We start from the raw sequence: 14,209 nt of genomic DNA, 5'->3' as shown, positions 1-14,209 counted from the left end.
TGCGATCTGGTGGCGACAATGATCCCATCATTACCAGGACAGTAACTTTGCGCTATGTTGTAGTGACTTGCAGAAAACTGGCATGCGAGATGCTTAGTGTAACTTTTGTCCCCCCAAATTATTTCACTTCAAAGTGGGGGTGCGGGCCTTGTCTGAGTAGATACAGTAGTACTATACTCGCAGATTGAAATGTGTCAATTTAGGGCTAACTGCGCATACTATTGCCTCCGCCATTTCCAGTTTGTGTGACATCGACGTAATCTTGGTTCGCACACTTAGATTAGACACCGCATCATCTCTAGTAATGTGATTTGGTTCTTGACGACACAACTTGGCACACTCTAGTAAGTTAGTGCACATAGGGGTGTCCTAACATTAAAGTTTCACCATCGTGTTTCATTCTGCGAGTATAGTACATGTGATGAACAGCAAGCAAATGAAGGAAGCGTCAGCCCCGAACCAACACTGCGGTTGTCTTCATCAGCTGCTTTCCCTGCTTTAAAGGAATTATTGCCTTGATGAAAAGCAGTCCTGTGTCCCATAACTATTGCACCAGGCCAAAGCTTCCCTCGTTTGATCACTGTCATTTGAACTTTGTCTTGTACAGCACATGGTGACATACACTCATTAAAAATGAAGACAGATGATGACTTTTAGCAATTTTAATGCGACTGAAAGAACTAGCATTCAGGAACATCCAGGCACATCAATGCTTGGTAGACTGTTAAGAACACTTATAAACAATGCATACATGTTGAGCAAGCAAGGAGTGTCCTCCTCTGTACCCTCTCTCATCCTGCACAGCTGCAGGCTATCATGTCTTTTATCCCCTTGGGGTCACACATTTATTCTCTGCTTCTAATTTGCGACATGAAACGTGAATGTGTTAACGACATTACAACCAATCACAAAAGTTTTCTGATATAGGAGCTGTGAAAAGCAAAAATTTTATTGCAGCTTGGCAGCGGAGCCTTGGATTTCTGAAGGTGCAGTTCAATGACCCTTTAAACAATTTATGTAGTTCGCTTTTCAGTTAGTTTTTGTACAACTCCCATTTTCACAAACTTTTGTGGTCAGTAGTTACATGCACAGTACCTGATATCTTTCCATAAAATGTACATTTTTTCATTTATCACACACTGCAATCGCTTCTTGACAAGGCTGAACAGTAATATGGAAAACATTTTTCCAGTTTCAGTAATAACATTGCTCCACTTGTGTCTAGTAACTGCCTCCCTTCAGCAATATGAGGAAGGACCATCACAAAGCTGACAAGTCCACAGCAACATGCTAACAGTAAGCATGTCATAAAGCTTGATGAACGAGTTCGATAACTGGACACGTAAAGAACACACTCCATCCTAGCCAGTAGCTGTTATGCAGGCTTTACAAGCTTATCTTGTTTTTTTCAAGCATGAGCACGAAAGCCTCTATGGCAAACGCTATTCAGAGGAAGCTTTAATCACAGTATGGTTGTGACCGAGTGGTCAGGTTAATCCTTAATCTGATAGGAAGCATTCATACAAGAACAGTGTATTTCTTGTTAGAAATACATTAATCCCGCATCTGCTTCTCGGTAAACTACGCATATTGGAGGACACAAGATCTTTTCAACAGCATACATCATAACACCTTACTCTGTTCGAAAAAAGAAAAAAAATCCGCATCAGCCAGCATGCAGCTGTCTCAAAACAACACACTTCTGTCTGGTCTGGAAGTGCAAACCGCAGAGTGAATCATTCGGTGTACAACAATGCCCCTTATCAAAACAGTAATCATGCACACTTCAGTAAGCTCTGGCTTTCAGTTACGTCGAGAAACATCCATTATGTAGACCGATATAAAAGGGACCACCCAATGCTTCGCACCTTTAATAGCATCCCCTGCTTTCTTCAACATTACTGCCCGCACACATCGGCCGAGTGATGTTCCGTCTCGTAATTCTTCAGTAGTCGTTGTTCGAATAGTATAGGTCAAGTATTACCTTTCATAAGGTGTCCCTTGTATAAAGGCTGCTCAGGTAGTAACACAGGATGTGTTGTAGCTTTGTACAACCATTCTTCTCTCTGCCTCCACGATAAAGCGCTCTTGGCAAAACACCAGTCTGTCACGGAAACTTTGTTCGTATTCAAATGGCTGCTGTCTCGCTAAACACCACCTCTACGAGTCTGCACTGATGTCCAGTGTGTGTGGCCATAGCTTAACGATGGATTCGTGTTTTCTAACTATGCAACAGGCTTATTCTGGAAGCCTGTGAACAGCAGATGGCCACGACCTGATGCCATCTTCTGAATTAACAGCAGTTGCACGGAAAATGAACTTGCAAATACTGCAAGTTGATGAAAACAATGAGAACTTGCGAATACTTTTTCTTAAGCGTGAAATCTACTCAAGCATCACAACAGTTCGTGTGTTCCTATGACACTCTGTCAGGCTTGCTGCATCAACTATTCCAGTAAGCTGTCCCGAAGTCAAATTTGTGGCAGCATAAACATACAATACTCCGCAATCATTTACCATAAATCTGTGTGTAGTGATGGAATCGGAACATTGACATGTACAGACTCGGAGAAGTCCAGCAGTATTCACATCTTCAACACAAAGAGGGAGTATTTGCTTCAGTAGCAGAACACACAGTGTCAAACTGAGTAGCGGCAAACTTACAGTCGCAAACTGTCCACAACTAAAAGCACCCAAATTTCGACAGCAGTCGAAAAGATGCTTGCGCTGTCGCCAGAGTACTGCCGAGCACTTCCATAACACTCCACCGCACAAACAGCAAAAGTCAAAAGTGCATCCACTTCACAAGTGTCCCGACGCGCTGTAAACAAGCTCAACTTGCTGTGGTTGGTAAGATGTCTTGACTTCACGAGCAGCAACCACGCAGCACACAATGTGTTCAGAATAAAGGTTTGTACAGAATTAAAAAAAACCGGCCAGGTCCTATTCATGTGTCCCGATGCACTTCAGAATGGCCGGAAACAAAATACAGTTCCAGGTAAAAGCATGTCTAAGAACGGGTTGCTGCGTCTTTCGGAAGCACAACAGCAGCACACCATTTGCCTTCTCAGACGAAGGAATAGGTGTTTTCGACTGCACGACCGTGCGGTAAGTGGGCGGCTTGCAAGTTGTCCAGCGAGGACGAGTGAAGGCGCACCGAGCCGCCATAGGTGAGTAGCTCCCCCTCGCTACTGCCAGTTGCTCCGGGAGCGAGCACAAAGTCCGTCAGCGTCACATCCGACGATCCACCGGACTCGAGCGGGATCGGGTGCATCCGGAAGTACTCCAGCATGTCGAAGATGGTCTCGAACCACAAGTGCTGCACCCGACACTGCTCCTCCGGGTTGAGCGTCATGCGCAGGTGCTGTGGAAAGGGCATTTCAATTGCAATGCTCCCCTGACCAGTAATGCAATATAGCTACTGCCAAGTTACATTGTGCCACCTGATGCCACGTGTGGCAGTGGCATTAACAAATACACGAAAAAGAGGGGTGCCTGTAAGGTGTACATTAATTGTGTTCACAGCCCTAAGCTGCTCCTTGCTGGTGATCTAACGTACTCGGTAACGGACTAGCTGGTGATCTAACGGACTGATCTAATGGACCTAGCGGACTCGGTAAAAACTCTCCCTGCTAGTGCTGCTGTTCTGTGCCACAATACAATGTAGGAGTTTGGCAAAGTACACTTGCAGTTTCGTATGCCCAAGGCTTAGCGTCATCTTGAGATTGTCGGCTCTCTTCCAAACCTTCGTTATACACACACATTAAAAAGGCCACGATCTTTAAAGGGACCCTAAAGAGAAACACTAAATCAATTTATACTAATGAAGCCATCTTCGGAAAGTCCACTTTAAGTAATTGTGCAATAATCGGTTGAATATGAATTTCACGCCGAAACCCCGGCGTAAGTCACTGTGACAACATCGATTTCAAAGTACAGAGGACTCTCGTTAAGTGGAACCTCAAGGGAGCATGAAAATAAGTTCAATTTATCAAGAGTTCCATTATCCAAGAGACTGAACTCAAGGGTACACAACGTGCTTTTTTGAAAAGGATGAATACATTATTGCCAACAGCAGATGATAGGTGAAGCAGCTTTGCTTACAAGGTTCAACTTGCATGCAGTCTCCGATTGGAGCTTATAGCAGACTATAATTACAGAAAAAAAAGAAAAAGAGTAATTTAGTTAAAGAAAATAGCTGATTTAGTGGAGCGATCACTCTCAAAGTCATAGATAACATCGATCTTCACCTGAAGTGTGGGCGCATTGTGTAGGCATTTCTGTGTTGCCATTGTAAATGACAAGCCGACTCCTGGTTTGCCGACACTGAAAACTCGAAGAAACCATCGCAACTCATGACCAAGGTAGAGCCACACTAACCATACTACCAACATAAGCCTGCAAAGGCAATAACAGAGAGAGTTCGTAAGAAAACACGAACAGGAAAGGAGAAACAGCGATGCCTGCTGCGATTCCGCCAAGACTGGGTGCTCAATTTCATTTCTGGTCCTATATTTAGTCATGTTTAACCGGAGTTGGAGAGAATGTTCAGTCTAATGAACTTTTTTTTCATTGCCCTTAATACAAAACAAACCAAACATGAGCTGTTGTTTCATTTAAGCGGCAGTTCTGTTAAAGTGAGTTCCATTTAACAGGACTCTACTGTATTTTTTTCGCATTTGGGCAGCATTGGCTCAGTAAACGTTCCCGAGACTCGCCATGTTCAATGCTTGGCTTTTTTAGGCACAGTGTAGTCTATTTTTACGGACAAACAATCAGCTAAGCCCAAGCAGATGCTGTCAAAATCCATGACGTAATGGCTGGCTGGTACGGGAACTTCGTGGCGGCTGTGCCACTTGTCTTTTCTGGCTCACCAAGCCTCTTCCTGCGGTAAGTGTGGCACTCTCGGTGTTCTGGCATAAGGGTAATCTACTGATACAGATGAAATCATGTAGCGACCCTTTATCCTGTAAGTTATAGAAAGAAACGGTGGGGTTCGTGCAACTATGGTAAGCTGCCCTTAGTGTGCTGATGTAACATTCAGGCAGCAACCCACATTTACAGCATTGGACATATGGTTCACATCTGCATGTACACGGACGAGATTCTGCCAAACTATGCACCGCAAAAGCAAAACAATGAAATGAATGCAGAAGTGTGAAAGTGTGCGCTGTCAGTGTTCCTGCCATTAAGTGGATTGTGGAAAATCTAGCTTCGCACCATTCGAAAGAGTCTATCCAGGGCATAAAATGAAGCTCGATAAACAATTCTGTTGTGAACGTTCGGTTGTCACTGCTGCTCAGTGGTGATATACGTCGCAGCTTAATGGTCGTATGCTCTCAACCTACATCTTGCACCAAAATTTTTACTCGTTGAACCAGTACTCCCAGTTGGTGCTTAAAACATGTTTCGTTTCTGGTGCAGGCAATGCCCAACAGGCCACAGTTATTTGACATTAAGCAAGTAATTAAAAACAAGTACTGACAGTGACAGTACAAGCTGGTACAATCGAGATGCAGTGGACCAGCAGACAAAGCCAAGGATAAATTCACTTTTTATTACTCTCAAGTTATCATCGCAAGGTGCACCTGCTGTACTTGAAATTTCTTGGATGTTGTCACCAATTCTATAGTGAGCAAGGCCTGTCTAACCACACTCAGAGTACATGCTTTATGCAAATAGAGCCATACAATATCGCCAGCACAAGTGATTACTCTTGAATTTATGGTGATACATGTATAACAACAAATGAACCTGACCCATGAGATTAGATTCAACGACTAATGACTGTGCTCACCGCCATTGTTGTTTCGAGTGTTGCTAATCTTTTTGGGCCCAAGTTTCCACAATAAAGAGTTGTATTACTAACTCAGACTCTTAGCAGTGTTTCGTTCATTACTGTCACTGCAATGTGACACTATAGCTTCTTTCCACTTGAAAGACACAGGAACATAGTAGTAGTCATGGTTATGCTTCCTATAATGTGTTGAACAGTGAGAAATCTTATAATGGTGTGCAATATTACCCATAGCAACTAAAGTTACCAGTGAAAGTACCGCTCACCTTGGCCCTGCCCTGGAAGTTGAAGGTGAGCACACACTCTCCCTTACGCGTCTCGCTCTGCCGCACAAGGAACACGCCATGGCCCAAGGGACCTTCGCGCAAAACCAGCTGGGCCGCGTCGCTCCTCGAGAGTGTCCCGTGGAACCACGGGTACTCGCGCAGCGATTGGTACAGGTCGCCACCTTCTCCACCGGATGAGGATGCTCCACCATCAACGGCAGGGGGTGATGCCGCCGCAGCCTCCCCGCCACCACTGCCAGTTGCTCCAGCTACCGCGACAACTGGGGTGACAGACGGTGGCAACGCTGCTGCACCACCGTCGCTGCCACTTCCAACCGCACGGACAACTGGAAGATCGCTTGGAGCGACAACAGCGGTTGCCTCGGCAGGAGCCTCTGCAAGGAAGACCAGTAAAGGTGGGTTTGAAGCTCTCAAAATACGGAAACGCTTCACGTCTGCACCTCTGGTGACTTTCTACAGAAGCATCAGTAACGGCAATGACCAGCGTGCACTTGACTTGCTGATTGAATGAAGAAGTCAGGGGAAAGGACTGCCCACAAGTTGAGTAGCACTTGTTGGTCACTAATGGGGTACATTTTGTTAATCATCTGTCACTTCTCGGAGGCTTGCATGGGGCAGACACGTGTCCTGTTTTCTGCACATTCTGCATCACTCCTTTGTTTAAAGTGACAGCTTTATTTGACTCTTCTCTCATTCTTCCAACTTGGGACACTGGGTGTCGTTAGGCTACTAAGCACCGAATGAAAGTACTTACTAGCGAACGGGCTTATACTATAACTTTTATATGCTGACCAAGTATGCCCACCTCTGTTCTGTGTAGCAAAAAATAACCTGGACTAATGCCAGCTGAGAAGCACCTCTAAAACACACCGATCTGTTAATGGAATGGTGAATAATATTTAATGGATTCTTTGATTTACTTCACTTTTTTTGATTTAGGCATTCAGTATGTGGCAAACCAAATTAAACTAGCCTTTATACAACATCAAATAGCCATCACCAATAAACAAAGTTTTGCTTGACATCGATTCCAACATGTGCATTGGATCTGCATGCAATATCAACAGGGCTAGATTGAAGATGTTCCAGAAGGGAATTACAGAAGGAAGAAAGACATGAAGATTGAATGAAAACTGTTGTGAAAGACAATAAACATGTACATATGTAAACATGCAATGTGTGTGTGTCTGTTTTCTGCGTTAATACATAATGTGATATGCTGAGGGACACTTACAAAGGTATAAACCCAACATCGGTTCTATAGAATTTTTTTTTTTTTAGGTACTGCTGCCCAAAATGGAGCTATCGCAATAGTGAGAAAGCAAAACAAAAAAAAGCACACGCACACAAAATCATGTCATAAACGCAATTAGAGGGAGCATTCAATGGGATTCAAGTATTCCTTCAGAGGTAAACACCAGGTAGCACCAGGCAAATATTTGTGTCGAATAGCCCTAGGTGAAAAAATTGAACTTAAATGTACTAGTGCAATTGTAAAAGATAAGTTCAGCTCATGGCTTTTCCTCACAGCTAGTGGCTTTGCACGTGACAGGTAGATGGTGTTATGTGTTCTAAGAGGGTTGACTTGGTGCTCGAGAACGGATCACAGCAACCAACTCAGCTAAACTTTCACATCTGTCACCTGTCACTTGCCAATCTTCCTCTTCCTGCTTTCCCAGCAACAAGCTTGCCTGGATAAAAATGAAACGCAGCGAGAGGGCAGGTTACTTACATGTGAAAAAGTGATGGTGAAACTGGCTGCCTTATCATATACTGGTACAACACACCATGTGATCCTTGTTTTCTGGTTGCTGTACTTATTTTCATTTCCTTTTCATAAAGTGTGACCCTTGGGCCCGATCAGATAACTTGGAACAGTGAAATTGATGTTTAAAGTCAGCTTTCTAGGATAACATAAGCCCTTTACATAAAATAAAGAAATGGTTGTTAATAGCAAAAGCTTTTATTCCAGTAAGAAGGGAAACAGTTAAGATGACCTAAAGCTAAAAAGCAAAGCAGCTAGCACCAAAGCCAAGAAGTGAGTGAAGGTAAATTGAAAACACATGTGCTACTGTTGGTGAGAATAGGTTTTCTATATATGAGTAAGTGACAGGAAATTAAGAGTAGCATCATCAGCAGGAACAGTTGGAAATGCAGGAAGTCATGCAAAACTAGCCTTTGAATGTCAGGTTATCCCATCAAACAAACAAAAACTTCAGTGATTTCTGCAAAGTTTCGTCAGCAATGCAAGAAAGTCAATCTGTGCAGTGCTGCTTACTTTTGGTATTTGTGTGCTGCTCTCGAAGCCTTGCCAATGACTCAGACGGTGACGTTGTCAACCTGGGTCTCCTGCAAAATTAGCGGCACGCAATAATGGTCAGAGAGATGTAGTATGTTCACAGCAATGTGATCTTTACCTGTACCTATTGGCATTGACAGCATCAGTATGGCAACTGTTTTTAGGATATTTCAGCTTATTTTGGCCACTTTTATGCACAGTTTCCTGAAGTGGCCACTTATTTTTCTTTTCCAAATGCACTCTTATTCTTTAATTGAAGTGCTGTCAATAAACAAGTAACCAGACCCAAATGGTTGATCTTAAAAGAAACATGATGTCACAGGAGAGCTGACTTTTGTTTTTCTGTCTGTTCTGGACTGCCACACCTTTGCTCGACATATGATTTACTCATTTTGTACTGCAGAGGCGTGGTCAACCAACGTTAGCAAACTTAATATTATTTTATAGTGTCCTCTTAAAGGAATTGTATGGATAAAATGTTGAACTTGTTTTGCGTTATCTTTTGACAAGCATGTTGCCACTAATTTCAGCTAGTTTCCTGACACCTACCCTCGAGATGGCTTGATTTCACCAGGCCACTCTGCCTTAAACAACAAGGCATAGAATAATCGAGAGTGGTTTAACAAAGGATGTCTAATAGACAAGTCCCCTTGTCAAAGCACTGCGCCCAGAGACATTCCTTGTTTGACCACTATATGTAGACTGTTTTTATACTTGTAAAGCTAGCTTTTCTGCAAGGCATGTTGCCCAGCTAATGGTGGCATAGTCATTTTTGTAAACAGTGTGCAGGAGTGCAGTTTGCAGAAATACAGTTTGCTAGCATTATTACATGGGAAATGTACATGTGGATCTGGTGATGAAACAACGAGCAAGAGACAAGCACTAGCATAATTAACTAGCCCTTCGTCTTCGTTTGAACAACCAGTACTGCCTTTAGCAGGACAAATGTGCAGTGTAGGAGGTCTATTGATCACTTCATGTCTACATCTTTCTGTGCACCTCCGTCTTGCAAGACATAGAGTAAACTTACGTGTTCTCGTCAGCTGCGTCACCAAGATGCCGCATAGAGTATCGAATTGTGGAGAGCCATGACTTCATACTCTCCGCATCGTGCGCTTCCACAACATATTCAATGTGATGTTCGGCCTGAAATGTTGAACACATAGTGCAAGTCTTCTTTAATTATTTTTTTATTAACAAGCTCACTACTTATATGGAGGCATGCATATTGATATGACCTGAAATGTTTTCACTCCTGCCTGATAACAGCAGTGCAAAACGGCAGGAAATTGAGCTTGTTGTTACACTGCTGGTAACTTGTGAACAGCGCTGAACTTTCTTGTCCAATTGTTTAGCGCTGTTTCCCGAGTTACAAGCAGTGCATAATTCACATCTCGAACCTGGATACCTGAAACTGCAGAAACTGGTTATAAGAATATTACCCACTGCTACATTCGTGACCGGCACCTTGGACCCAGAAGCATTAAATTTTCTTGCTACCTTCCCAGTGTAGAGTTTTGATGCTTTCAAGTGGATTTCACATTGACAGCAAGCACATGCCAGCTTTCAAAGATTGCGTTCACAAAATTTTAATTGCAAAACTTCCATATGTAGTCCTGAAACTGCCATCAGTGATCATCGTGTCAGTATGTCATCGTGGCAAGAACTACGTGTCTGAAACATTCAAAAGGAGGCCTAACTGTAATGGACAACTTGTACTCATCAAAAAGAGGAGAAACTCAGGCCTGTTGGTTACTGACCACAAATATGTTGCACCTCATAGTAAAAAGAAGGTGAGCATTCATAATATGGAAAGAGTAGAAAAAGACGGAATAATTTCCTGCTTCTTGCGCTGTAGGTCTTTTCCGTTATCGTGCAGAAGGACATATGTATGTTCTGCGCTCGTCAGAAATTGTCACATAGAACATCTGTGTCACACAGACTTTTCTGATCACCAGTGAACTCGATGTGCGTTAAGCTTTCTAAGCACTTTAATGATGCTCTGCTTGATCTGCATTTACTCAAGTTTGCTCAAAAGTGCTTGTGAGACAGCGATTTACAGTTGCAAAGATTACCTGAGGTCTTCCAGAGCACTGAAGAAGTTTGATATTAGGAGGCCAGCAGCTATTCTGGGAGGACATGTTTCTCATATACGATAACCTTAAGAAGTTACAGGCCTGTTTTATGGGTCTGTTGGGTTTTGCTTGTCTACTACACAAAGATTTGTTGTTTTTTAGCCATAGAATTACTGGAGTATAACCTCTTTAGACCCAAGGAGAAGCCAGTGACATAATAGCTTTTCAAGCCAGTACTTATTACTGGCTAGTATGCTATGAACCTGTAAGATAAATTTTTTTTCGTGTGTAAATACCATGGTTAGATGTTGAAAGCGAAATCTCCAAGTATGTAAAGAAAGTAAACGTCTCATCATGCCTGTTATACTAAAAACTGCTGTTTTTGCCTAAATACAAAGACGAAGTTGTAATATTGTGTGGTTGTTTGGTATGTTGATGTTACACCCCAGATTTTCGCGAGATCTCATGGTGTTCAAAATGCACATTACTGCACTGTTTTGTCACCTGCAATGACACTGCAGTCTAGATCAAATTAGAATCAATTTTCTCAAAAGTGGAGGGCAAGTACATGATTAAACCATTTCCATACAATGTATGACTTCATATTTGGGATAAATATTTTACACAGTTGCGTCCGAGTTATTTCCAGCATGCAATGTACAAGAGGTCTCAGGAAGCTAAATGATTAGAATTACACCATACATGCAAGAGTGTGAAAAGTAATCACTTTGCGACGCACCTTAAGCACAAAAGTGTTCTCGTGGTCAGGCATCTCAAGTGCAGTAGTTTCCCGGGCATCATGGATCAGGTAGCAAAACACGCCACTCCGTGGCCTTAGGGACTGCAACATTGGTAAGGCAAAACACCACACATACTTTCACAAATCATTGCCAGTAACTAGGTGACGTAATGTTTTTGATTTGACTAGGAAGTGGCAAAGCAAGAAAAATATATATTTTTTTTAAGTTTTCAGCATTCAGTAACCTCCAGCAGAACTTTTTGTTGGGCTAGTTGGTGCATGTTACTGAAGTACTAAAGCGGCTAACAGACGACACAAGAAGAGACACGGACGAGCGCGAGTAACCTGTAGAGTGTGTGCGTAAAATTATCTGAAGTTTCACAACTGCTTCTTTGGGATGACCAATACCGGTGTCACACAGCAACTTTAGATCGCGATCGAGTCCGATACAGATCGAATTCTCCGCCGCGATTGGCTCTCTCCCTCATCTGGCGAAAAGGAGCCAATCGCGACTGAGAAATTCGATCACGTTTGGGCACGACAGCGATCGAAAGTGCGCCGCGCGACATCCGAATAACAAGGGATGGATATCATACCAGTGACTCATCAGTGAACGATGGCACAACACAGACGAAATGTCTGCACGCCTCAATTTCTGTTTGTCGTTTTCTTTTTTGAACAGTAAATTAATCTGTTGTGGGAACTTCACCACGTGATCTAACGCATTTACACTTTTCCGCATTATCATTCCTAGCGGCTTCCCGCGAGTTGAACTGCGTCGGGGGCCGTCCACGGAGAGTAAATATTTAATTGAGTGCGCAAAATCGCTCAACTACGTAGATTCTTTCAGGCGCACAACTTCATCCCGGATCTGACAGCTTCGACCTTGGATGGAGTCGCCACAGCAGGCTGTTCTCGTTTATCTGCCCGGACCAGCGCGGCGGCGACGTACGTTGGAACGATCGCACCATCGGGTCGGTCAACACTTGCGCCGGCCAGCACCCAAAACGCAGAGACAACTCTGTCCTGATAACGACGACAACGCGACCCTGATGCACTCATCTAGGACTCTGTCGTCTAAGCTCATTGCTCCAGACAGAACGAAATGCCAGAAATAAAATTACAGAGAACGAGAACTGTAAACAACCAGTGCGACGTCACACGTGCGCATCGGGACTTTCGTTTCACTCACGCGACAAGCATCCGATACAGCTCGATCACGGCACGTCTGGCGCGATCTCGACGTCTCTACGGCACTTTTGTTTTCCTGCCTCGCCACACTTCGTTAACCCAAAGAAACACCGACTCGATGACACACACGCTCCAGGCCGCTCACCTTGGGCGGCGCGTAGAACTCGAGCAGGTATCCACCGATAGTTTTGACCAACACCAACCGGCACTTCTCCCACTTCTGACGGCCGTCGATGTTTTCGCCACTCACGTAGTTGACGAGCCCTTCCTTGACGTGCTCGACGAGAATCTTACTGAGCTTGGCCTTGTCGTGGTGGTGGTGGTGTTTGTCACCCTTGCTGCGTCGCTCTCCGTGATGATGGTGGGGCGGCGCGTGCGACGATAACTCGAGCTCGTCCGAGTGTTGTTTGTGGAAGAGGCCCTTGCCGCGCTTGAGGCCCTTGAACGAAAGCCGGCGAAAGAAAAGACGGTGGTGTGCCTTGGGCGACGCTTCCCCTTCGGAGAGGTCACTGTAGTCCTCGTGGTTGACGGCGGCGAGCGAACGTAGGTTGTCCTGCGAAGACGTCGCGCTGCTCGGCGTCTTGGCCACAGCCCTCGGCGCCGCGACGGCGGCGGCGACGGCGCCCAGCGGCTCCTGCGAGCCGCCGCCGTTGCTCGCCGTGCTCAGCGGCCTGGCGCCGCCGCCGCCAACCTCATCGATGCGTCTCCGCACCTCGGCCTCGAAGTGCTCCTGGAACACATCGGCGAAACGGCGCCCGAACGCGGGAAAGTCCACCGACCGGGACAGCTCTTGGTGATCGGCCACGAAAAGCTGGTAGTTGTGGGCGAACTCGGCGGCTGCCACACGGGCGTGCTTCTCGCAGAAGTCCGACCAGTGGGGCCGATCGTCGCCACCGCCGCCGCTTGGTGAGCTTGCCATACTGCTAGCGGCATGCTCCTTGAGCGTGTAGTCCTACCTGCTGGTGCCGCCCGGTCGGCCGCTTCCGCCGGTGGAACGAACCGCCGAGGCGCAGGCTGCACCAGTACACCGCCATTGCGCCCGTATGTTGTTTGTGATGATTGTGAGGCGACGCTTCGACGCTTCTGAAACCCAAGAGCGAAACACATGCATAGCGGAGTGGAACCGAACCGTACACGCACTCGCGAATCAGCCAACCTCCAAGAACCATCTCAAAAGCACCGCAGCACAACTCGTAGTTCCAATTTTTCCCGTTGTTCGCATTTACGCCACGCAAAAGCGCTGCGAGTCAACCCTGAAGCAGTCGGCTTGCAAGAAGCGAGATTATTTACAGCGCCACGGCGTACGATATGTAGTGAATGTTAAACACCGCGGCGGAAAGGCGAAACACCGTATGCGAAAATGAAACGGAGAGAATTGTGAGCACGGTATTTTCCGCAGTGACAACCGCTTTGAAACAGCGCGTCGCGCCAAGCTCGTGCGCGTCATCGCTGTGCGTGCTTAGCGCGCGTGGCATCACACGCGTGCACTTGCGTTTTCGTCGCTCATCTAAAAATGGTCTCTCCATTGATTGTTAATCTCCTCCAGAAAGCCATGTGTTTTGTTTTGTAAACAATCAAGCGCTGTTAGCTAGTTTTGTGCAGTAAAAGATCTGATAGTTTTTGGTTTCGATATCAAATAGATTGTGTAAATCTATTATGTACACGCAAAAACTCTCCTGAAAAGCCTAGGGCAGAGCACTGTAAACGACGACTGAACTTTAATAATAGTAATAATAATGCCTTTATTTGTCTCACGAGTAATGTACACGACACTGGAGGCCAACACTAAAAGTTGTCATAAATGACAGCTTGACAAAGCCG

The 14,209-nt window shown here is 45.0% G+C and overlaps 1 protein-coding gene across 1 annotated transcript; it reads right to left on the bottom strand.

Annotated features, from left to right (window-relative positions):
* Nucleotides 1-647: 647 nt before the first annotated feature.
* LOC139056265 (SH2B adapter protein 1-like) lies at nt 648-13,560 on the bottom strand. The gene is made up of 6 exons (XM_070534349.1): nt 12,534-13,560; nt 11,198-11,299; nt 9,414-9,529; nt 8,363-8,433; nt 6,064-6,458; nt 648-3,364 (listed from the first exon to the last, which is right to left on the bottom strand). Exons 1-6 carry the CDS (start codon nt 13,305-13,307, stop codon nt 3,068-3,070), a joined length of 1,755 nt encoding a protein of 584 aa, XP_070390450.1. The 5' UTR covers nt 13,308-13,560; the 3' UTR covers nt 648-3,067.
* Between the last annotated feature and the right edge of the window lie 649 nt (nt 13,561-14,209).

Source organism: Dermacentor albipictus, chromosome 2 (assembly GCF_038994185.2).
Source record: "Dermacentor albipictus isolate Rhodes 1998 colony chromosome 2, USDA_Dalb.pri_finalv2, whole genome shotgun sequence".
Taxonomy (NCBI): Eukaryota; Metazoa; Arthropoda; class Arachnida; order Ixodida; family Ixodidae; genus Dermacentor; species Dermacentor albipictus.
Note: the sequence above shows the minus strand (reverse complement) of the source record. Positions and strands in the feature narration are given on the sequence as shown.